This window comes from Haliotis asinina, chromosome 3 (assembly GCF_037392515.1).
Source record: "Haliotis asinina isolate JCU_RB_2024 chromosome 3, JCU_Hal_asi_v2, whole genome shotgun sequence".
NCBI lineage: Eukaryota > Metazoa > Mollusca > Gastropoda > Lepetellida > Haliotidae > Haliotis > Haliotis asinina.
Window position 1 is genome coordinate 73,433,184 of NC_090282.1, and position 23,542 is coordinate 73,456,725.

A 23,542-nucleotide genomic window follows, 5' to 3' on the forward strand; every position below is an offset into this window, starting at 1 on the left:
GGAAGGCGGACATCCTTGTCGTGGAAGCAGAACGTAATACAATAACATAATTTGAAAGAGGTGGGACATAGCTCCAACACATCCTTCAATGAAATAAAATTAACAACCAATAATAGGGAAATCGCAGCGTTAGTGAATGAATGTGGTTTTAAGCCGCTTTCAGCAATATTCCAGCAATATCACGGCAAGGGTCACCTGAAATGGTCTTCACACATGTACCCATGTTGGGAATCGAACCCGGGCTCCACACCGGAAATCTAGAGAACCGATAAAACGTCAGGCAATAACTATAGACGCCGGTGGATTGTGGATGTATGTCTGTAATGCTTAATGTGACTGTTTATCACAGTAGGATGTGGTATAGTCAAGAGTCTGCGCGTTGATCAACAGCCGTACCAAATGACCGCTTTTGGCTACATTCCATCTGCCTCTTCCAGACTTACTTGGGATTTTGTTTAACAATGTTATTGTGCAGTCGTGTGCATTTGAGCCTTTCATTTCACTGAAAATTCAGCACCATTACAACCTTCAAAACGTCCTCCAGCGAACCCCTGGGAGTTACCTCCCTTTTCCCTGCGGCATGCATTCATAACTACTCTTGTCACTCCGGCTCACGTTGCATACCGCTAGAGAAACTGGAGTTATCTCACTTACATCAAAATCCTTTACTGAACATACACAAAGTACTTTCACAATATGTATGTTACAATTTCGTACTACTGGATATATTTTTTGCAATCTATATTTTTTACATCATCTCCTATTCCTCAGATTGTTACAGTAATGTCCATGACCCTTTTCAGTTTGTAATTAAATGTTAGAATGTAAAGTAATGCCACTGCCACTGGCAACGGTAAAATACGTGCCGAAACCACACAATTAGAGGCAAAGACATGTAAATGGTATGCATGAGGAAAACGATTTTGTTAGCTGTATAACGAAACACCCGTCAATATTCCAGTTGTGTGATGATTGTACGGATATATTAGAACATATTGCTATACAATGACATACATTAAGTTATCATGTCTGTCCGATTCCGTTAGTTGCCTCGTATGACAAGCATATTTTGCTAAGACGGATTCAGTGACGGATGTCCCCGAGTCTCATGGTGACGTCACCAGAAAGAACGCTACGTACTGCACGTGCAGGGCATGGCAATGAGGAATTTTCTACACTAAATCAGGCTCTACTATACCAAATCAGAGTCGAATACAGATTGAGTGCTGAATCAGAAATCTGACAAATCAGATTGGATGAGTTTGTGTAAGATCTCTGTCTTGTGAAATATACATCCATCCATTCCGAGTGAGTGTGGTTTTACGGCGCTTTTAGCAACATGCTATAACAAGCACGCCGAACATTTGTCATATGTGATCAATAATATGTCTTGACCATTGTTAGACACGTTTGCCAGTTCTAGTGAGTGAGGTCAGGTTTACGCCGCTTTTGGCACTTTTCCAGCAATATCACGGCGAAATGAGCTTCACTTACAGTACTCATGTGGGGAATCGAACCCGGGTCTTCGGCGTGACAAGCAAACGCTTTAACCACTAGGCTACCCCACCGCCCTCATTGGTAATAAATTGAGCACAACGAATCATCTTCGATTATGCAGGGTGCAACATAACCTTTATAGATATTAAATCCTGTAAAAGTCGCTACGGTTTTGAAGGAAAAGAGAACTATTGTGGAGTGTTTAGTAGGTGTTTATTGTACCAGATATCCTCTTTCATAAAAATATAGATAAAAACACATGAAACAGATGTAATCATTCAGTAAATAAATAAAATAACTAGAACTGACTGTCTATAATACAACAAATAACAAGTTTCAGTAAACTGAAAGATGACTGAGGTGGACATCTCATGTCGTTATACATATACATGTGTCCATTCCTTTTGGCACGATCTCACCTTTTAAACTTAACAATGACGGAATTGTAAATAAATTTAGACAAAACATTTTTGTTGCCACACATTTTCTCTCAGGTTACATTGCATTGTGTTTTACACAATGTTCTATGGCAAAAATACCTTCACCGTTCCAAGTATTGTTTTTCTACACACACAACAGTCAGTAACTTTAGGTGCACAAAGAGAGCACGTGACCAGATGGCCACAGGGTAGGAACAGTTCACTGACGACCTCAGTCTTGCATATCTTGCACGTCCGTCTCTCTCTCAGACGTCTGTTCTGCTCAGCCAGTGACAGAGAAGAAAGAACTATTGAGTCTTCAGTTGACGTTTGGACCGGATTCGTGTCTGAAGAGGATCTAGTTGTTGGTGGGGAAGATGTGTTATTGCTTCTTGACTTTTGTTCTGAGGTGGGAACACTGCGTCCTGAAGAAGGGTTATGTCCTTCAAGTTGCATCGGTGGTGCTACTGGAGACGTCAAGTCATCTGACGTTGTCTGACTTGTTATGGAACTGGCTGATTTAAACTTATCTTGGTACGTGGCTCCAGTAGTTGCTATGCAATGCATGAGGTCTGTGACGGTGACGTCTTGGCTTGCACCTGAAGGTTTACTTGGGTTCTGTTTGACCACCTGACTTGTCAGAGAGCCTGTTGATGGTTGTGTATTCCTTACTTCCTCCGTCTTCACTCCGGCTTGGTCATTTGCCGCCGTGGAACCCGTCCTCGTGGCGACTCCAAGCTGGTTTAGGTCTGTTTTGTTGATGAACTGACAGTGTTCCGAGTATCTCTGATGTTCGGCCACAGGATCATGTTCTTCCTCCCAGTCTCTCAGAGTTATCCCACACTGGAAACACGTGACCCTGTCAGCTGACCCGATGTAGAAGAAGCCTGCTGATGCCAGTTCCTCGGGAGTTTTGGGGACATATCGTCTCGGCCAGCCAACGAAGGAGTCTAGCCGTGCTTGTAGAGATTGGTAATTGGGATGTTTTGGAGGCGGAGTTTGTCCCAACTTCCGGTACAAGGAGACGATGAAGGGGCAGTGGGTTCTCCTGGTGGCATGTTCGTGTAGGGCGTCATCTGTGTCTGTCCAGTTGAAGAGCTTCAGGCCACAGCGTTCACACTCCACCTTGTCTCCGATACCTAGAACATCGTACGTATGACTCAAAATGAGAAAATATATATATGGAAAATATACGTGGAGGCAATATTCATAACAGGAAAGATATCCCTCTTTGAAGCTTACAACGGTCTGTCAGCTATTTGCTGGAGAGTCGTTCTCCCGGCCCTCGAATGAATGTCCAGTATACCATGCTAATTAGGGGTGGGCGGTGGGCGGTGTTTTGTCATTTTATACTCCATTCACTAGTCCAATATCAACCGTGCTGATTGTTTTAAAAGTTTAAATACAGATTTACTTACCTTTCGTTTTCATTGACAGTTCTTCCACGTCATCCCGTCTTCACTTAACAACATTTTCTCATGGCGGCTTAGGACACATCTTATCTGATAGTTAAGGTCATTGGTACATGATAATGACTATGTCTGGGTAGAACATGATCAAAATGTCATCGTAAAACGGATGACAATACATTTAATTCATGAGCATGTACGGGTTCATTTAGATGGCTTAGAAAATAGACACCACTGTAATGGGACATAATTCATGCTGCAACGATGTATTCTTGGCGGTTACACATCACGTGACCCGTGAAGGTCCCGGGGTAGAATAGGCCTTCAGCAACCCATGCTTGCCATAAAAGGTGACTATGCTTGTCGTAAGAGGCGACTAACGGGATCGGGTGGTCAGGCTCACTGACTTGGTTGACTCATGTCATCGGTTCCCAATTGCGCAGATCGATGCTCATGTTGTTGATCACTGGATTGTCTGGTCCAGACTCGATTATTTACAGACCGTCGCCATATAGCTGGAATATTGCTAAGTGCGACGTAAAACTAAACTCACTCACTCACTCACATCACGTGACAGGAAATGACGTGGCACTTGTGAAACTGTCAAAGATTGGACACTGTTGAAAATGCTTAATGCACGGATGATATATACGCTTGCTTAAACAAGATGCTCCCTCAAGAAAAGTTTCAAAACATGGTTGCACTAGATAGCATTCTCTGCTATATTTCCCAGTAAAAGGATATTTTCATTAACAAGTTACTGAAATTGAAATGATGAATGAACAAATCTTTAAAAAGCATACTTAAGCAATGACAAAATAACTCTTTCAGCACAAGTCATTATTCTAAACTGACGGGCAAAAGAAACTATACCAATACAAATTTGTGAAAATATAACAAGAAGAAAAGTCAAAATTTATGTAATTCATTGTTTAACCTCTCATTTGTCAATGGATATTCATAAAATTTACAGCGTTTGGGGTTGACATTAGAAATGTACAAACGTTTAAATGAAGGTGTGATTTATAAATTTGTAGTTTGTTAAGAGACTTATTAGAGCTTGTTGAAATGATAAGATCAGATCATAGGACACAGTTCAATGTCAGTAATGGGTATGTTCCATATGCATTGATCTTAGAGAGTTAATCAATCGCCGATTAACGTTGTTTCCAATGGCCTGCCACTCCACTATCAATGCATTTACAGAGTCTTGACGATTTGCAGGTGGCGGGTTACGTGAACGAATTTGTCTGTCTCGGTGATCACACAAGAGTTCAATCGGTCTGGGGATAGAACTGGCCCTGGCAGAACATTCACGTTATTAGGCTGGAGAAAGTCTTGTACGAACCTGGCAGAATGTGACCTGGCGTTACCTTGCGCCGATGTTGCTGTAAAAATGGCAGCACAACATGACGCAAAACCTGACGCTGTTGTAACGCTGGGCTGATAAGTTTGCATCTGTGCCGTCAAATCTCTGCATATGCCGCCCCAGACCATAACACTCCTTCCATCATAAGGAATTGTGTCTTGAATGGTGCTGGTCCCTCACCTCTACGGCGGCAGACTCGAATCCGACCATCTGCAAGGAATAACTGAAAACAGCTTTCGTCTGTAGACAGACTTCGTTGCCAATTCCGTTTCTGCCAATGGTGCACAGTGCGGGCCCACCTCAGTCTGTCACGTCGATAACGAGGGGTCAAGGTCATCCCACGGAATGGTCGATAAGCACGAATACCATGGTGTCTCAGTCGTCTGGTAACTGTTTTTCGACTAACCACATGATTCAACGATGTTGCTGCTGATGACGTCACAGTGATGAAGCGATTACAAAGATGCAATAAACAAAGGTACCGGTCTTCATTATTGGTGGTAAATCGTGGTCTTCCGCTCCTTGGCCTGTCAGGGGTGCTACCTGTTTGTCCGTCTTGTTTGCAACCTGGCTATATTGTTGTTCGAGTGCAACGGAAGATTCTTGTCACATGAGCATGCCAGGCCCCCAGTTGGAGCATACCAATCGCCCTCTCGCGCTGTTCTGCAGTTTATCTCGGCATGTCAGTTGAAGTAATCTTCTTGTTTATGGTCTTGGAATACTGACTGCAGGGTTTTTATACCCATTACCATTTCGATCATGTGATGTTTGTGCCTTGTATATTTCATCTCTAAAACTGATTTTCGCAGGAACCAGTGCATTTTCGTGCTCAAATCGTTGTGTGTTGTTTATTGTGATATGTTCATGTAATCTGGTAACGGACTTCAATTAAAATATTCAAGATAATGCAATTGGAAATTTGGTATAGTTTCTTTTGCCGATCAGTTTATTTAGCTATAAAATGTTAGGTACCAGCCACTGAAGTTAAATATTGCATGTTAGTGGTGTATGCACACATTGAATGCAAGGATGCTAGCTCCGAAAATAACGGTCAGGATGGACCTGAATGCTAAGTGATATCTGGGAACAGGTTTTGGCGATCAACGCTAGCTTTGACCGACCGTATTTCATAATCGAGTTGGATCTTAGATTCGAACCCACGATCACCGTCACGACACAATCACTCGACCACCCGTGTCCTCGCTTCCCGGTTAGTTTGTTAAAACTCTATTAATGTTTACTTGTTTTTGTTCGCTTAAAAACGTGATCATCTGATATTCGATTGGGAAGACAATTACACATGTATATATTCAGAGTTTCACATGTCGAATGTCGAACTGCAACGGGAATTAAACCCAGAATTTACCAGTGTCAGGCGATCACACGGCCCACAGTCACACCAACCGAACGGGATTTCCCTGTGGGTTGGACACACCGACAACGAATTTCAAACTCATGAGAACTAACCGTTCTGAAGGGGAGACCCGTTTTGGTCATAATAGAACATTAAGACTGCTGACATGTCGTAAAAAGCCTGAAGAAAATTTCTTGTTTCTCGTCAAACCCGGACCAATTTAATTTTCTGCACAGACCGATGCTCATACTGTTGACCACATGGTCGTCTACTCCAGACTCGATTATTGCGCTACAATAGCTGGAATATTGCTGAGTACAACAAACAAGCAATAAATTTCTCAATCTTCCTCTATAAAAATAATATATATTTCATTTCTAATGATACTGGTGTGTGCAGAAACAACGAAAAATACGAGAAACAATGACATATTTTATTCAGGCAGGCTGCATAAAAACAATCAATTTACATGTACCTGTAAAGGTGAATCCTGCCCTCGCTAAAATGTGTCTATCTTTCTTTCCCGCCCAACTATCGTCATACGTTGCGAGACGGCGCGTGAAACTGTCACTCCCCGAGTCTGTACCGCCCCACTCACGCGCTGCCCAGGTGTCAGTAGGAATCATTGAACTATCGGTGCTTCTGATGTGCTGTCGCAGTGACGGTGTAACCGTTCTGATTATGTCACGTTCCTTACACCATTTGATAAAGACGGTATCCCTTCGAGAAATTTCCAGCTAAATATAGCCAACCAATGGTAAAAAGATGACGTCATATGGTAATGTTTACGGAAGATTGGGGGAAAGTTTTATATGTGAATTTCATTTTGAAACAGTGTGGACAAACATCAGTATTACTCGGTAACTTGTGGGTTTTGGCAGCGTATTTTGTAAATTGAAAGATCAAATAGTACAAATCTGAACAGTCGTTGAATGAATACAGGGATACTTTCAAGACACATCTCGAGAGTTCGCGATGGTATATTTATAGAATTGACCTACTTACGTCATATCACGGCTCACTATTGAAAAAGGAAGAAAACAGCGTAGGTTACACTGTTTATTATAACTTTTGACGTTGACTTTTTACTGTTTGCATTTATGAAGAGGAATTTCTGTAGTTTTCTCGTCGACATGGCAAAACAGACGGCTCAATGGAATTATACTGTTAAACTGTTTATCTTTTGTTGGTGACATGGAATGGTTCTGAACAGCCAATGAATGTGGGTGAGACGAGTGTATATTGCGATATCCCGGGATTTCTGGCCCTGTAATACCACACGTACTCACACTAGGTTAAGTACAGTTGGTCATGTTCACACTGTCATAACAGTACAGTTATTTCGACATATGAAATTTATTGCTGTTGCTCATTATACTGGAATAATTCTAGATATCTAGCTCTGTGTAGAGAAATAAGTTCATTGTGAAACATTTCAGTAAATATTCCACTCATAACCATTTTGTCTTTCGGAGTAAGAACATTCATATAATTAGATATCTCAGTCTTTTGCTATATCATGAAAATACTAACCCGACTGTAGATATAATACAACATGGCGGATGATCAGTGTGCGAAATAGCCACCGGAAAGCTAGCGCAGCAGAATCTCTACAATCACTGGCCGGACTGGACAGTGAATTTTCATGCGGCCATACGCTTTTAAATTATGCAAGATAATGGCCTGATAAAAATCTTCACCATATAACAGTTCCATCATCATATTATTTGAGCACAAGCAAAATGTTTCAGAAATTCAGAAATGTTTTTTTCTTATTATTATTATATTATTTTATCTTTGTGCAATCTTTTGCGTAATTTCTTTATATTTAGATATGGGGCTAGTGAATTATGTTGGCTAGCAAAATTTGGAGACTATTTCGCACGCTCTGCAAGATCATGCTTCAATATGTATTTTGGTAAGGGAGGTCTTATACTGAGTAAAACAGGGTCTCTCTCTGTCTTCCTGTACTGAAGTTATCCCTGAATCAGAATATTCTCATGTCTGCAGCCACTTCCGTATCTTGTTTTTACAAATGAAGATTTTTCCGGTCGCCTTCAATACCAGGACATTCGTAATTGATAATTGAGCGTGCTTCGTGTTTCCATTATCATGTAAGGGACCATTCATAATATATAAAATATGGATAGAAGGGATTATGATGATATTTAGGGGGTCACCCATTATGAGTGTGTGAGTGAGTGAGTGAGTGTGTGTGTGAGAGTGACTGTGTGAGTGAGTGAGTGAGTGAGTGTGTGTGTGTGTGTGTGTGTGTGTGTGTGTGTGTGTCTGTCTGTCTGTCTGTCTAGGGATGGGTGGGGGTGGGCATAACTTTTGCACACGTTCTGGAGGGTTGTTCCTTGACTTTGTACATGACAAGCAGGGGGGAGGGTGTCACTTACCTTGTAAATTAATTTTAGTGGGGAGGTTCCTTCACATTGTACATGCAACTCCATAAAAATCACCATCGCATCCCCTCGCCATAAATTATGAACGGTCCCTAATGCATGCATTTGGCGAATGAATCTCGGATTTTTTTTCAATCGACAGGAAAGTAAACGAAATTTCCAAAACTTGAAAAAATATCCCGAGATAATTGATTTATGTTGTATGAGTTAGTGATGAAGGAGGCGGATTTTGTAGAACACATGTTCGCCCACACTCCGTATTGTTACCACGTCGTGTCACTACATTCGCATAGAATCACATATGGAGCTAAGCAGAGCCTTTAATTTGTCATGAGCTCAGTAGTGCGTATTAATAATTCTGAGTCAGCACATTTTGCTTTCCACCGATTCCCCACTTACTCCTCCACACTTTTACTTGATTCAAAATCAGCACATATATGTTATTCATCAACAACAATAAATGCCTTAATGTTGTCAATGGAATTTTGGCCGTCACGTGATTACTATTTTACGTAACTTGTTAGTGGCGGTTAAGCAGAACATGATCACACTCGAGGTAACCAAAACAATCCAACAAATATCCCAGCAAACAATCAACCCCACCTTTTAAGAATATTTATACATGGTCATTCTATAAAACACAGACAATGAGTGTACTTAACATGTCACAATTTAATTCTGAACTCACAAAAAGTTGAACATCAAACATGCAGTTGTTATTATATGTGCAAAGGATGAAAAAATGAGAATTTGTTTCCTCCCAGAAAACTCAAAATTTAAGTTTAAACTCGGTCGTCCATGGGCCTGCCATGGTCCATGAGCGGGAATATTTCCTTAAACACAAACTACATGTTTTACCATGTTTTGGAGGTTGTTCATGGATAAAAGTATGTTTGTAAGTATCGTGACACAAAATTCATATCGACTTAATTCGATAATTTTGAGCGATTTTAAAAATAATCTCGCCCATGGGTGAAATACATTTCGGCCATAGGCTGGAATATTTCCTTTTACCCCAAATACATCTTTTCCCATGTTTCGGAGGATTTAAATAAATGAAAGTACATTTATGAATATAATGATACAAATTTCAACTCATTCCGCTAATTGTGAGCGATTTAAAAAAAATCTCGCCCATTGGCGAAAAACATTTTGGCCCAAGGACAAGAAAATTTACTTGTACTCAAAATACATGTTTTCCCATGTTTTGCAGGTTGTAAGCGAATGCAAGCATATTTCTGAGTGTCATGACACGAAATTCAACTCATTTCAACTTAATTCTGCTAATATGTTGTCTTGTTATCTCTCAATTCACTATGCAACACAGTAACGGAAATTATCGTGATCTCTCATTCTCGTGATCGACGGAATGTCCCTCACAGTATTAAAAGGTTACCATACTTTTTATGTTAGAAATGTTTTAACTGTTCCAAGGATTGTCTTCCCGCAAACGCAACAATCAGCCACTTTTGACGCACAATCCAAGCACGTGACCAGATGGCCGCAGGGCAAAAAAAGCATGTTGGCAGCCTCCATCTGGCATACCCTGCACGTGCGTTTTTCTTTCAAACGCCTGTTCTCCTCGGCCAAGTGTTGAGAATTTATAGTTATTGAGGTTATATTTGGAGGAGAGTTTGGTTGTTTGTTACCATCTTCAGAATGATGTCCAGGGGCAAAAAGGTGATGACCCTCAAGGGTCGAGGTGCGTGCTGCAAAAGAAGAATGCTCTGTATCGGGTCTCGGCAATGATGCTAAGGAATTGGAGAGTGCACCTGTCCTGGTCTGACAATTTCCACGAATGTCTTCATTATCTCTTCTTACTGTTGTATTTAGGTCTAGATTTGCTTCACTGGCAGTACAGTTGTCTAACAGCTGTGGGTTTGTGGTTGTTCCTTGTAGTGTCCTTGTGGCGACTCCAAGCTGGTTTAGGTCTGTTTTGTTGATGAACTGACAGTGTTCCGAGTATCTCTGATGTTCCGCCACAGGATCATGTTCTTCCTCCCAGTCTCTCAGAGTTATCCCACACTGGAAACACGTGACCCGGTCAGCTGACCCAATGTAGAAGAAGCCTGCTGATGCCAGTTCCTCGGGAGTTTTGGGGACATATCTTCTCGGCCAGCCAACGAAGGAGTCTAGCCGTGCTTGTAGAGATTGGTACTTGGGATGTTTTGGAGGCGGAGTTTGTCCCAACTTCCGGTACAAGGAGACGATGAAGGGGCAGTGGGTTCTCCTGGTGGCATGTTCGTGTAGGGCGTCATCTGTGTCTGTCCAGTTGAAGAGTTTCAGACCACAGCGTTCACACTCCACCTTGTCTCCCATACCTGTGTAATGATATTTATCAATTCTTCTGTGCAAAATTGTTTTCGGACCTGAGAGAATTTTATAAACAATTGTTTAACACTTTGGGCACGTTAGCGATGTACTGGTAGGAATTATATATCATTGTTATCTTACCTTTTGTCGGAAGCACTAGGCACCTGTCATTGTTATACCCTTGATCACGCAAGAGCAACACATAACACACATTATCTTACCTCACACATAAATGTTGTTTTCTGATTGGCTAAGCGCTCTTCTATTATTTTCAGTTTACCCCACTCATGCCAATGACAACTCACTCGGTACTTCGTGGTAAAGTACTGTCGGAAATCTTTTCACGTTTATCTCTACTATTCATGTAGTTTATATGCGTGTGGAGTATTGTTTCGGCCCAATTACATTTCCAGTGGTAGAGAGATAGGTAACGTGAAAAAAGGACTTTGACGAGGAGGGATTAGTGCAGAAACGAGCAATGCGGATTTTTTGTAAGGTCAAAGTGACATATTTGGAATAGACTACTGCTAGACACATATTAGATGATCCTGCGCACTAAACGCATTTGTGACAAGAGAGGCGGTACAACGAATTGGGCGAGTACACATGGCTGCTACAGGTAGCTTGACGATTATGCACGTGGAATACATGCTAACCGTGACATGAAATCAACACCGCTACTGATTAACACCTGTCTCGCTACTGTTTTACACCTGCTATAACAATTCATGCATGAAACGCACGGGGAAAATGAACTTCTCGATATTTATCAGACAAAATGTCTCCCTCTTGTTTCAAGTGGATCGTTCTGTGGGGCGTTCCCAAGTATGCAAATTGGGGTCATTTGTCAGGTCGTGGATCATCTTATACGTGTTTACCAGTATGTCTCTATGCAAATACGTGCGCAATGGCATTGTATTATAAATTAAAGGGCACTTTTTGAATGCCCATTTTGAAATTAGACTTGTCTACATTATAAACGATAGTTGTCATAGAAATAATAACTTTCGTGCTGAAACTATAAAGGATGAAGCTACCATGGAGTCTCACTATCACTATACAAAGAAACAGGTAGAAGGGGTCGTCTCAAATGCAAAACCAGGACGGGTGTCGCAGACGATCTCGCGATGGTTGGGATCGGGTTAGGGGATAGAGATATCAGATAAGATATGATAATCCCTTTGGGGAATTATGATGTGTGTATGATAACAATTTACAAATAATATCCAGTTATGTCGATCTCCGGGTGTTCACGCCACCTGTATATTTTGAGACATGTAATAAGATGCTTTTCTGTGGGTATCAGGTATCATGAAACGTCACGAGAGAAAAAGATGTAAGATCTTAATCAACAGATGGGACATATTTAACACACATGAAAAAGTCAAGCACAAAATATCTTTGAGGTGACCCTTGCACATGCATTTCGGCGCATGCATGACTGGTCGAGCGACCTAAGAGCCATATATAGTCCGATCTGTTGTTTTCAGCAGCTATCGTATTTTTTCTAAGTTTTGCCCGATTTTACGTACATAAACAAACATCGAAGGCACATCAACCTTTGCCCCCTTCATGACCAGTGAACAACTTCGATTAATTCTATGTTTATCTGCCGGGGTGAAGGATTTATTTCATATTGGAATTTCGACCACTAGGGGTCGATTCTTAGGTGGATAGATGTCAGGAATGGTTCAGGGAATAAAATTTTCCTGTAATGTGCTTGATAACTCTTGATCACTACCCAAGCGATAGATCTCGCTTGAGAGTAATAATCGTTTTGCCATTCGTTGATTTTCGTCCAATATATTCTTCTAAAACTGTTTTAAATATAATGATGTAGTATGTCTGTATTAATTACAATGGTTTGTTATTGCCTACCAGTTGGTTTTAAGAAAGTAATGTTGTCAAATGCAGAGTTGTTTACGCTATATTTCAAAAATATTAACGTGATTTAACCTGAGTTGTCTTTGAAATATCGTAATATTGTGAAATACTCATTTCAAATGTATACCTGTGAAGACAAACCCGGCCCTCGCTAGAATTTGGCTGTCTTTTCTGCCCGACCATCTGTCACCATATGTCCAGAGACGTCGCGTGAAGCCGTCAGTCTCATCGTACGACCCGCCCCCTTCACGGGTGTCTGACAGTGTCCTTGTAGTGTCGGTGCTTGAAACTTTAATTTGTTCAGTTTGATACATGTCCGATGACCCTTAACACAGAAGTTATGACAATGTCGACATTTGAAGTAATTAATATACGGCAGACTAGTGCATGTCGTATCATGAAACTCAACCGGTACTAAAAATAGATCATTATTAGTGTTGATAGCTACCGGGTAAATATAGGTGACTGGGCACTGCGGGATTACGCAATTTGATTGGCTGTTCAGTGTGTGTGTGTGTTGTTATGAATGGGATTTATGTTACAACCATTGCATACTCAGGAATAACAAGGCTAGCATGGTGTTAGGAAGTAACGGTTTGTCCATACTGACGAGAATAACAAAGAATTTGGTAGATACTGTACCCGAGGGACTTCCTATTAATAATTTATCTCTTCCTCAATCAAAAAAATACTCCCCTAAAACCGTCGCACACACTCCTTTTATATCAATTTTCCCCTTTTCCGTTCTGTCACCAAACATAGAAGAATTTTAACAGAAAATAGAACAACTACAAATACTGTATACAGTTCTGTAGGTCCCACCATTAACAGTACTTTAGCTGTAGAAGCACTGACTTCGTTTCAGAGCACCTCAGGCTGGCATACACGCTAGAACACTTAACATAGAAATTCTTGTCTTTCATACTTTTCAGGAATAATATGGAATAAATAATTTGTTTCGGTTTCTTACTGACAAGTTCACAGGGGCGTGTTTCGCTTAGAAACAGCGTTAGAAAGACATATATGTCTACCCTAGTACTATATAAAAGGAATAGTACTATAGGGTCTGTACGCCTATATGTCTTTCTAACACTGTTTCTAAGCGAAACACGCCCGTGGACACGTTACCTTATGCAAGCGATTTCCAATCACAAAGGCAAAGTCAAGTAATATCACTCATAATTATTGTATTTTCAATACATATATGTTAGGAAGTAAGAATTTGATACCTCTAATCGTTATAGGGTAATAGCTGAAGTGAGTTTGTCCTTTCTCGTCGCAGGTCTGTCTTCAAAAGTTAAGCGGCCATGTCCTTTTCCATCGGAATCACATGCTGCCAAGTAATCGCCCATTCGCACATTCTTTCCCAACACAAGTCACTTGTCACATCTTCCTACGAAAGATATCTGAGGAGAGAAAGCCAGTCACGGTGATGGCTGATTTGTTTGGATTTTATTGCGCAGATTTCCACATTTTAAATAATTTTCACGTATGAATATTTAACCAATATGAATCATTCAAATATTTTTCAAGATTATCTTTTAAAATCCACAGATACGATGCAAGTTTCCCGACGATCTTGTTATAGTTCAGAAAGTGCCACACGTGAGCTAAAATGATTAATAATGTGTAATGGGTAATGTTTGTGTAACGAAACCGAAAATCTGAACGTACGCAATGTGTTCAGACATGTCCGTCATGTGAATTGGTTGAAAACTAACATTTTATCGCAAGGGCGGATGCAGCTTTTTCAGGAAACAAATAGTCCCGGAACATGTCGTTTTTGAGAGACACACAAACCATCAAAATTTAAAAATACATACAGATGAAGGCAGGCAAAGTCTTAACGTAAGTCGGGCATTTTGTGAAAGTTCAGAGTTATTTCTGGCATATTATTGGAATAGGGTGTGAGTAATCATGAAGGCTAGATGATTTATGTATAGTTGAGAGGGGTGAATACTTATGAATTCATTTCCTACCGCGAACACTGTGAATGTATTTCATTGTACTCAATCGCTGCAGTTGTCGATATCCATAGTTCAAGCGAAGAACCGCATTAATATGTCAACAGTACAACACGAGTTACGTCCCTTCTCCCCTCTTGGGTAAATACCCATACGAAGAACAAGGTGTATTTATACGATTTTTGTCACATGAATATGGGAATGTGTGACTGTTTAGATCGGAGTCAGACACGTCACGCGTATGAAGCATAAGCTATCACGAATACATTATATGTTGCATGTGAAATCAAAACAATAGATGTTCGACGTCTTCCTGTTTAATTAAGCTTAATACGTCATTCTGATCATTATAGCTGTTAAAGTAACAATTAAACTCGGACCACTCATTGTCTGCTACGTATTACTAAAAGTTTTCGCAGAGAAATTCAGCCCTTACGTGGATGTGTATGCCACTGAATGGCAGAGGTCTCTAGACTCCACGATCCTGTGACTGATATTATGAGCAACAATCCACACCATCGTGGTTCTCTGCCAAGGGGTCAGCCAAGTGCCCGACACCGGCCTCCTGATCTAGTAAAGTACATAGTAAGGTGTGAAGCCTGTACGTAAATCTAAACAGCAGGACCTCAATTTTTGAAAATTCCAGACTAGTGGCTTAAACATACCGTTAGTTAAACCATAGTTGAAAAGCTTACACGTCGTTGTTTGTATATGCTTGAATAATGATAATAAGAGGAACAGTTAAGATAAGACAAGACAAGATAAACTTCAATGTCCGACAAGGTAAATTTGTCTTGCATTCAAAGAGACAATACAAAGCATATGACAACAAATATGATTTAAAGTACATATACACAATGTTATTATAAGTTAATTCTAATATATTGACGAATCATAACATAATCAAAGTACACGATATTGTAGTCCCTTGTGCCTCATCACAGATTACACTATTACAGTTTTGGAGGAAGTTTTATGCTGTATGGGACAAACGATTTTCAAGTTCTATTAGTTTTGTAATGCATGATTTTGAAGGTTGTCAGGAGGTAGAAATTCGTAACATTCATTTAAAATGTGTGATGGATCCGATTGAGAGGCCAGAGCTTTCTCCTTAACTCTTCAGTCTTGCTGAACAGGTAGAGGTTCGAAACTAAAGTCACAAAGTTTGCTGGTTCTGTTTTATGTTTTAACTTACAATTTTGTCGAGTATGTTTTATTTTGTAATAGTATGTGAGAGGAAGATAGCAATACCGGGTATGAAAGCAGAAAGTTAACAAACTATGAATGTTTGGTAGTATTATTTTAAGATAATAGTGTCTATATTATGTGATCTCACTTTTCGCAGAAGGAAAAGCATATGTTGTGCTTTCCCATAAACACGATGTGAATTTGATTTCCCTTAAAGTTTAGTATCAATGATAGTACCCAGTAAGTGAGTGAGTTTACTTTTACGCCGCACTCAGGAAGATAGTACCCAGATAATTATGCTCTTCTACTGTTTCTACTTCCTGTTTCTCAACACATATTTGTTCCAATTTGTTTTTCTTTCTGCTCGGAACTCAGTTTTCATTCCCTTCTTTAGTTCTGTTACTTGTGACGTTTCTTTCGGTGACACTTCCAACTTGAGCTTTGACCAAGGGAGATAATTCACTTTATTACAACGAATGAGACTGACCATATTATCACCGTAATAAAGCAACTGATGTATTTCTTGAGTGATGACGGTGTTACTGTATTTCTCGAAGTTTCGCATTCACTGTAATAAAAAATGGGTATATCCTATCTCCTATAATCCTACAGAAAACTTATCATAAGACAACAATCTGGCGTTTCAAACATATTTCCCACGAACGCGAGGTGAACTATGAACTCATGCACGGAGATATATTCTTAAAAGCATTCTGATATACCTGAAGTTCGATCCACTTCACATAAAAGATACAATTATGTAGTTTGATTTTATTTCATTCCCCACGTTTGCTTGAGTAGATTTCGTTCAGATACAAAACAGATTAAAACAGATTTTCTGGAGAATGTATCTGGGTTTGAGATGCTTTTTCTCTAGTATCCACTGATACATTGGGATACAGTTGCTGCAGAAAGGTTCAACGAGGTGAGGTTGGGTGAGGTGAGGTGAGGTGAGGTGAGGTGAGGTGAGGTGAGGTGGCATTTAACGCCGTACTTGACAATATTTCTTTCATAAGCCGTGCGTGCGTGCGTGCGTGCGTGCGTGAGTTTCTGTGGCTGTTGTATACTTGCCCAGTCCTACACTTTTTTACACTGCTAGATCGCTGACACACCAAGCCACAGTTAAACATGAATACCCCACACAAACACATTGTATTTACTCCGAACCGACCAGTCCTTGTTGTACCCATTAATGTCTGTAAATAACTGAGCCTTGACCAGACAACCCAGTGATCAGCAATGTGGGCATCAGTTGCATTTGGGATACGATGTTATGCAGCAATCCAATTCAGCAAACCTGGTCACCCGATTTCGTTAGTCGAGTCTCACGACATGCATGGGCAACTGAAGATCAGTTCAAAAGAGGATCTTCCAAACCTGATGAAGGTGAAAGCTACAGGCCTGTAGAGCAACCTTCGTCAGATACCAAGCTGACATGTATGAAAACATTTCTTAAATGTGTTAAAGAATGCATGACGAATTGCGGGCTTTTTGTGTCACCGTTTTACTAAATTAAAAACAAAATCCTTATATTTGACAAGAAGATTTGTTTTCAGTGTTAGAGTTAACAGATGTCTCTCCTCACATTTTCACCGTTGAAACGGATAAGATGTCATACGTCCCCGAATTTGGTGAGGAAAAGTATGCACCGATATTTGATGATGTTTACCAGAACAAAGAAGAAAGTGTTATTAGATGATGATTCTGATGTAACTTTATATGGGTATTGCAATTGTGAATGTTTACAATATTTGGATAATGTCTTATTTTTAGGGTTTAACATTCTGTGGCCCGCGAGAGCCACGTTCACACTCGTCGTTTTAGTCAATGCATCCAGTTGAAAATTGGTGTTGGACGGTAAAAATACCGTAATGATTGACAAATGCTTGAAATGTCATCCGTCTAAAATATCATTTAAAAGGGAACGCCCTTTGAACCTAAAATACGGCGTTCGACACTGTTTTAATTATTTTCTGTAATTTCATTGTTCTTAGGAGAAAAACGTTCTAACTGTTCCAAGTATTGTCTTACTACATACAATACAATCAATACACTTGGATGCGCACCCTGAACACGTGACCAGATGACCACAAGGCAAGAACAGTACACCTACAACCTCGTTCCGACACACCCTGCATGTGCTTTTTTCACGGAGACGCCTGTTCTCGCCAACCAATCGCTGAGAGGCAGGTGTGACAAGAGAGCCTTGTCGCCCTGGTAGTGCTCCATGTGTATCTGTGGGACATGACACAGTCCCAGCACCATCCCCGGCCAAACCATTTGCACTACCCGTAGGTGTGGTTCTTCGTTGCAAACATTTTGCTGTAGAAGAATCCTCTTCTAATATTTGCCGTGTTGAAAGATTCAAACCTCCAAGGATTTCGCTGACAGTTGGATTAATCGCAGAAGACGTGGTTTGTATTCCACAAGCCTTTTCTGAAGTGTTGGTTACAAAATAGCTATCGTCAATGCTATCAGTTGTTTTCTGTCTGACAGCGCCATTCGTCAGAAGACCTCCAGGTTGGTCACCAGTCTTTCCTTCTTCCGTTCTCGTGGCGACTCCAAGCTGGTTTAGGTCTGTCTTGTTGATGAACTGACAGTGTTCCGAGTATCTCTGATGTTCCGCCACAGGATCATGTTCTTCCTCCCAGTCTCTCAGAGTTATCCCACACTGGAAACACGTAACCCGGTCAGCTGACCCAATGTAGAAGAAGCCTGCTGATGCCAGTTCCTCGGGAGTTTTGGGGACATATCTTCTCGGCCAGCCAACGAAGGAGTCTAGCCGTGCTTGTAGAGACTGGTACTTGGGATGTTTTGGAGGCGGAGTCTGTCCCAACTTCCGGTACAAGGAGACGATGAAGGGGCAGTGGGTTCTCCTGGTGGCATGTTCGTGTAAGGCGTCATCTGTGTCTGTCCAGTTGAAGAGCTTCAGACCACAGCGTTCACACTCCACCTTGTCTCCGATGCCTGGGAAGGAAACAAAAGTCGTTTCAAACAAAAATGAATAAATAAATAAATAAAACCGACACGAGCCTTTCCATATTTGGCAGAAGGAGAGTCCAGCATATACTACGAAGACTGCCGAAGACCCGGGATCGATTCCCACGGGCACAATTGTAAAGCCCTTTTCTGGTGTCCCCTGCTGTGGTATTGCTAGAATGTTGCTAAGAGCGGCGTAAAGGTAAATTCACTCTCTGATATAAAACGGATCAGCGTGAAATCTCAGTCACTCCTGATGATAAGCCGTATGTGTTAAGCGTTAAGCCTACGTACATGTCCCTAGTTTATAATTAGTTGGTGTCGATAATGACTCGATATCATACCATACCATGTGAAAAAATATGTCAATAGTTGTACCCGGTAGTCAACGGCGTGTGAACAGTTTTACCCGGTAGTCACAAAGCTAAGGGGGATCCACCCAACAACCTAGTCATTCGTGTAACGTCCTGTTTTCACATCCAATCAAAAGAATTTCAGAAACCTTAAGCACGTTTGTGTAGTTTAGCTTGTGCATGTATATTGTTAATCACTGGATTGTCTGGCCCAAACTGGATTAGTTACAGACAAACCCCATATTGCTGGACTAATGCTGTATGCAGCATCAAACAACAAACAAAACCTGCGTGTTTTGACAAAACGTAAACAAGGAAGAGGAAGATTCTTTCGTATTTGTATTAGGTGTTACATTGCTTTATTGCACTCTCATAGACTATAGCTCTTATACCACCACACATGCGTCATGAAGTCTCCAGTGATGAGCTGAGGAGAGTAGAAGCCCAGTTACCATCTTTGTGAGAGTCTATGGTTCAGTGAGTAAATCCATTTTTACGCCGCTTTTAGCAATATGCCAGCATTATCACGGCATGGGACACCATAAATGGGGAATCGAACTCGGGTCTTCGGCGTGACGAACGCCGTAACCACTAGAATACCCCAACCGCCCCTCTATGGATCTGGACCTAGATTTACGAAGCTCTCTTTGCGCTAAGATAGTCATAAGTTAATATTAATGTATGACACTTACGACTATCTTAGCGCTAAGAGAGCTTCGAAAATCTAGGCCCTGACTACAATCGATAAACTTGGTCAGTGCAATCTTATCAAATTCCCAGGATGTTTGGTATTTGCTTATGCTTTCAGTCGCGGTTTGCTTGGCCCAGATACAATCATTTATAACAGAGGCTGACTGCCGTGGTAGACCATTCACTACGGACGTATAGCGCCGAACATAAAACGTCATGTTAAACGAAAATGTTGCTGGTCCTGTGAACATGTAACCAGCCCTGTATTAAAATAGGAAACGGAGGTTAGGTGTTAAAATATTATTATCAAAGAATTAGTTATAGTGAGGTAAACTTAAACGTATGCAAAATCAAATTTTACAAAGTATAACTTGGTGGTCACTGTTGATTCATTTATTGTCACCGCCACCTGAATGAGACAAACAGGCAAAATCAGAATGGTAAGTATCTACATGTTCTTCAGGCAATTAGCACGGGGGATTTCTGTCTTTTTTCCTTGTGGAAAGTAGACATGCGCAACAGCAAATTTAATAAAATCAACTTGGTCACTGAAAGCATTCTTTAGACCAATCACGCTTTAGTGATTTAGATGAAAGGGTGGGGTGAGTGTCATTAAACTATTAAACTATGACATACTTTTCAGCCTATCCGAAGTTTCTTGAGTGAAAGTGAAAATGGATACCACAGACAACTTTGGTTACACTGAATTCTAATTCTTTGTTTCATAAGAAAATGGTATTTAGAAACGCATTTTAATTTAACCTTTAATAACACCGACATTTTAGGCAGCATACGTTAACTAAGAGATTACAGAATGACCCAGTGTGATGAGGTCGTAAGATGATTCACAATGCGACAGTCACTGGTTCACTGGTTACACCTGGGTTTTTTGGCGTACATTCAGTGTAGTTCTGTAACTCTCAATGCGATTGATATAATACCAATTCCATACCAGATCGCCAATGTGTTCTAGCAGCAGGGCCTCCACGATTCCAGGTTTCCGTTTGTAAGAGCTCGCTGTACGACAGAGCACGCGATACGACGTGTTTGCAAGGATTAGAAAGGGGCGTAGTGTTGCGATATAGAAAGTGCTTAGACTTATCAAATCATACTCGTTAATGTCTATGTATCCACTTAACTGTATTAGTCCAAATATTCTGGACTGATTATCGCACTACGTTGTGCAAGAGGTCGGAACCCAGTAAACAGGAAACGAAACTGTTTAGTAATCAATGTTTTGACTTGCGAGCCAACTCTTATCCACTGGGCTTCCTGATCGTCTCCCTGGAGGTAACAAATTTTAACAGTTACACATTTCATTCACATACCAGTAAATGTGAAACCAGCTCTGGCCAGTACTGCTTTGTCCTTCTTCCCTTTCCAACGGCGTCCGTCTTGTCCATAGGTCTGTAGTCGGTGCTGGACATTCTCTCCGATCTCCCTTGACCACAACACCGAGTCATCAAAGTCTGAGGGACGTTTGGGACCAGCGGACATCTAATACATGCAGTGTATCTGTTTAAACCGATATAAGGTCATTTTGGTTTACTTGTATTTTATTTGTATTTTTTTATTTTATGAGCTACTCTCAACGGGGGTAGAGTGAGAGAGTGAATGAGTGAGTGAGTGAAAACGGTTTCCGACGCTTTTAGCAATGTTTGGCAATATGGCGGGTGATACCAGAAAAGTGTACATTTCACCCATCTGGGTAATCGAACCGGGTCGATGGCGGGACGAGCAAACGCTTTAACTAGGCTCCTCCACCGTACTGAAAATTGGAGGAAAATGAAGTTACTGAAATACCATCGTCAGTTTTTTGTATCTTTTAATTACTGTTCTTTCTTTACAAAGAAAGATATTATTGTTGATAAGCATCCATCTTGACAGTAATCATTTCCTTTCATGGGTAGGTGACTTTGTTGGGTGTATTACCAAATATGGTCGGTTATATCGCGCCAGCCTCATGTTGGAGAAAAGCCGGAAGTGAGTCAGTTTACAGATATGTTTACAACTTTGGTGTATCGAACACGTGTATGGATCGGTACTTTTGATTGTGAAACCCAGAATTAGTATTGGGACGAATAGGGATTGGAACGAATAGGGATTGGAGCCACAGGTCACAGTTTTCTGGCACTCCTAAGGGACGTAACTCTGTACAGCCAACTGTGGAGCCTCAGACATCTAGCCTACCCGTTCTCCATCCGTTCACATCCAGGTAGAGGTACATGTAGATAGTAACAGATCGTCAAACGAGTCAGAACATAAATAAATAAATAAATAAATAAATAAATTAGCGAGCAAAAGAGACGCCAAAATAAAAACGACTGTAAATTGTTAAAATAGCTGTCAGTCTGTTTGAAAATAGCGAAAAACACATCTCTCAAACACAGCATGTCTACTCCCAGAGAACACTTGCACTTGCATTTCGTATTTTATGAATAAAAAAACCCCGCCGAATTTACACGAATGAAACGGAAACTGTGCAAATTAAAGTATAAAGCTAACCAGGTTTATTCTCTCACACCATTTAATAGATTGACAACCAGGAACATGCCTCGTTTAACACAAGAGCAGAGGGAGAGAGCAATCAGTATGTTACGGATGGAACAGACGCAAGAGATGACACGTCACATGTCTACGACAGACTGTAATGCAGACAGGCCCAAGAGTGGTATACCGAAGCTCACTACCGAAAAGAGGACCGGCATTTACGTCTTTTTCACTTGAGAAACCGCTACATCACTGTAACGTCATCAAAAGCCAACAGCCTTTGACGTACATTCAGGAGACAGACTGTGGCCAGACGACTCCGCATTCATGGTTTCCGTGCCAATCGACCTTTCAAGGGCATGACGTTGACGTGCCAACGTCGACGTGCCACTTTGAGATGAAACAGGACTGTGCGACACTGGCAGCAGCGAAACTGGCGAAGAGTGAACATTACTGACGAACGCAAGTTACAAGATCTGTCCCAAGTTGAGAACACGTGCACCTTTGGGAATAATTGAGACGTCATTTTCGGAAACGCCAGAATCAGCCATGGACGAGGAACGCTTTAGCACCTGCCTTGCGAAAGGAATGGCGTCGGATCCCTAATCATGACGTCAAAAGACTCACCTATTCATTTGGACGCCGGGTTCGGACCTAAATCACTGCTTGGGGTCGCCACACCCGGTATTGAACAATATGTGCTGCCCAGAAAGTTGTAAACGCTCCCAATCGATTCTGCACTGGGACCTAATACTGGATAATGCACCCAAGTGTCATTCATGTGATAATAGATCGCGAACTACGTTCTTTCTTCTTGCTATCCATTAAATACTACTGTTGAATGATTGCTTTTACAAACATTTAATGTTTTGCTTAAGTTTAGTTTTAGACCAAAAAAAAAAATTGGTGGCTTTTCTTTTGGCCGCTAGCTGTAAGTTAAAAGAGAGTCTTACCTATACGTGATCACATTTCACAGTTTGTTGATTAGAGGTAACGTATCCCAAGGCCCTTATGTACACGCAGACAGTGAAGGTAGACTACCTCCCCATCTGACAGTTGTCATGGGTTTTGTATGTACATCATGTGACAGTAGGGTTTGCCTGTAGATATATATAGATCACCCTATCAGGTCACCTTATAAGGACATACAGAGGTATCAGGGATGTATTACTCGTGTGCGTTAACGCGGAACATAGTATGCATAGATACCCTAAATAGGCAGGAC

The 23,542-nt window shown here is 41.0% G+C and overlaps 2 protein-coding genes across 3 annotated transcripts; both read right to left on the reverse strand.

Moving 5' to 3' along the window:
• Positions 1 to 1,910: 1,910 nt before the first annotated feature.
• On the reverse strand, positions 1,911 to 10,775 carry LOC137279028 (putative inhibitor of apoptosis). The gene is made up of 3 exons (XM_067811513.1): positions 10,278 to 10,775; positions 6,524 to 6,785; positions 1,911 to 3,055 (listed from the first exon to the last, which is right to left on the reverse strand). Exons 1-3 carry the CDS (start codon positions 10,773 to 10,775, stop codon positions 2,022 to 2,024), a joined length of 1,794 nt encoding a protein of 597 aa, XP_067667614.1. The 3' UTR covers positions 1,911 to 2,021.
• Positions 10,776 to 17,290: 6,515 nt separating this feature from the next.
• Positions 17,291 to 23,387, reverse strand: LOC137277064 (putative inhibitor of apoptosis). 2 transcript variants are annotated; one of them, XM_067808726.1, is made up of 3 exons: positions 23,271 to 23,387; positions 21,156 to 21,324; positions 17,291 to 18,772 (listed from the first exon to the last, which is right to left on the reverse strand). In XM_067808726.1, the coding sequence occupies exons 2-3, from the start codon at positions 21,322 to 21,324 to the stop codon at positions 17,796 to 17,798; spliced, it is 1,146 nt and encodes a 381-aa protein (XP_067664827.1). In that variant the 5' UTR covers positions 23,271 to 23,387; the 3' UTR covers positions 17,291 to 17,795. The 2 variants fall into 2 exon arrangements, with proteins under 2 accessions (XP_067664827.1, XP_067664826.1); XM_067808725.1 differs by having other exon boundaries at positions 17,502 to 18,772; positions 21,156 to 21,342; positions 23,271 to 23,359.
• Between the last annotated feature and the right edge of the window lie 155 nt (positions 23,388 to 23,542).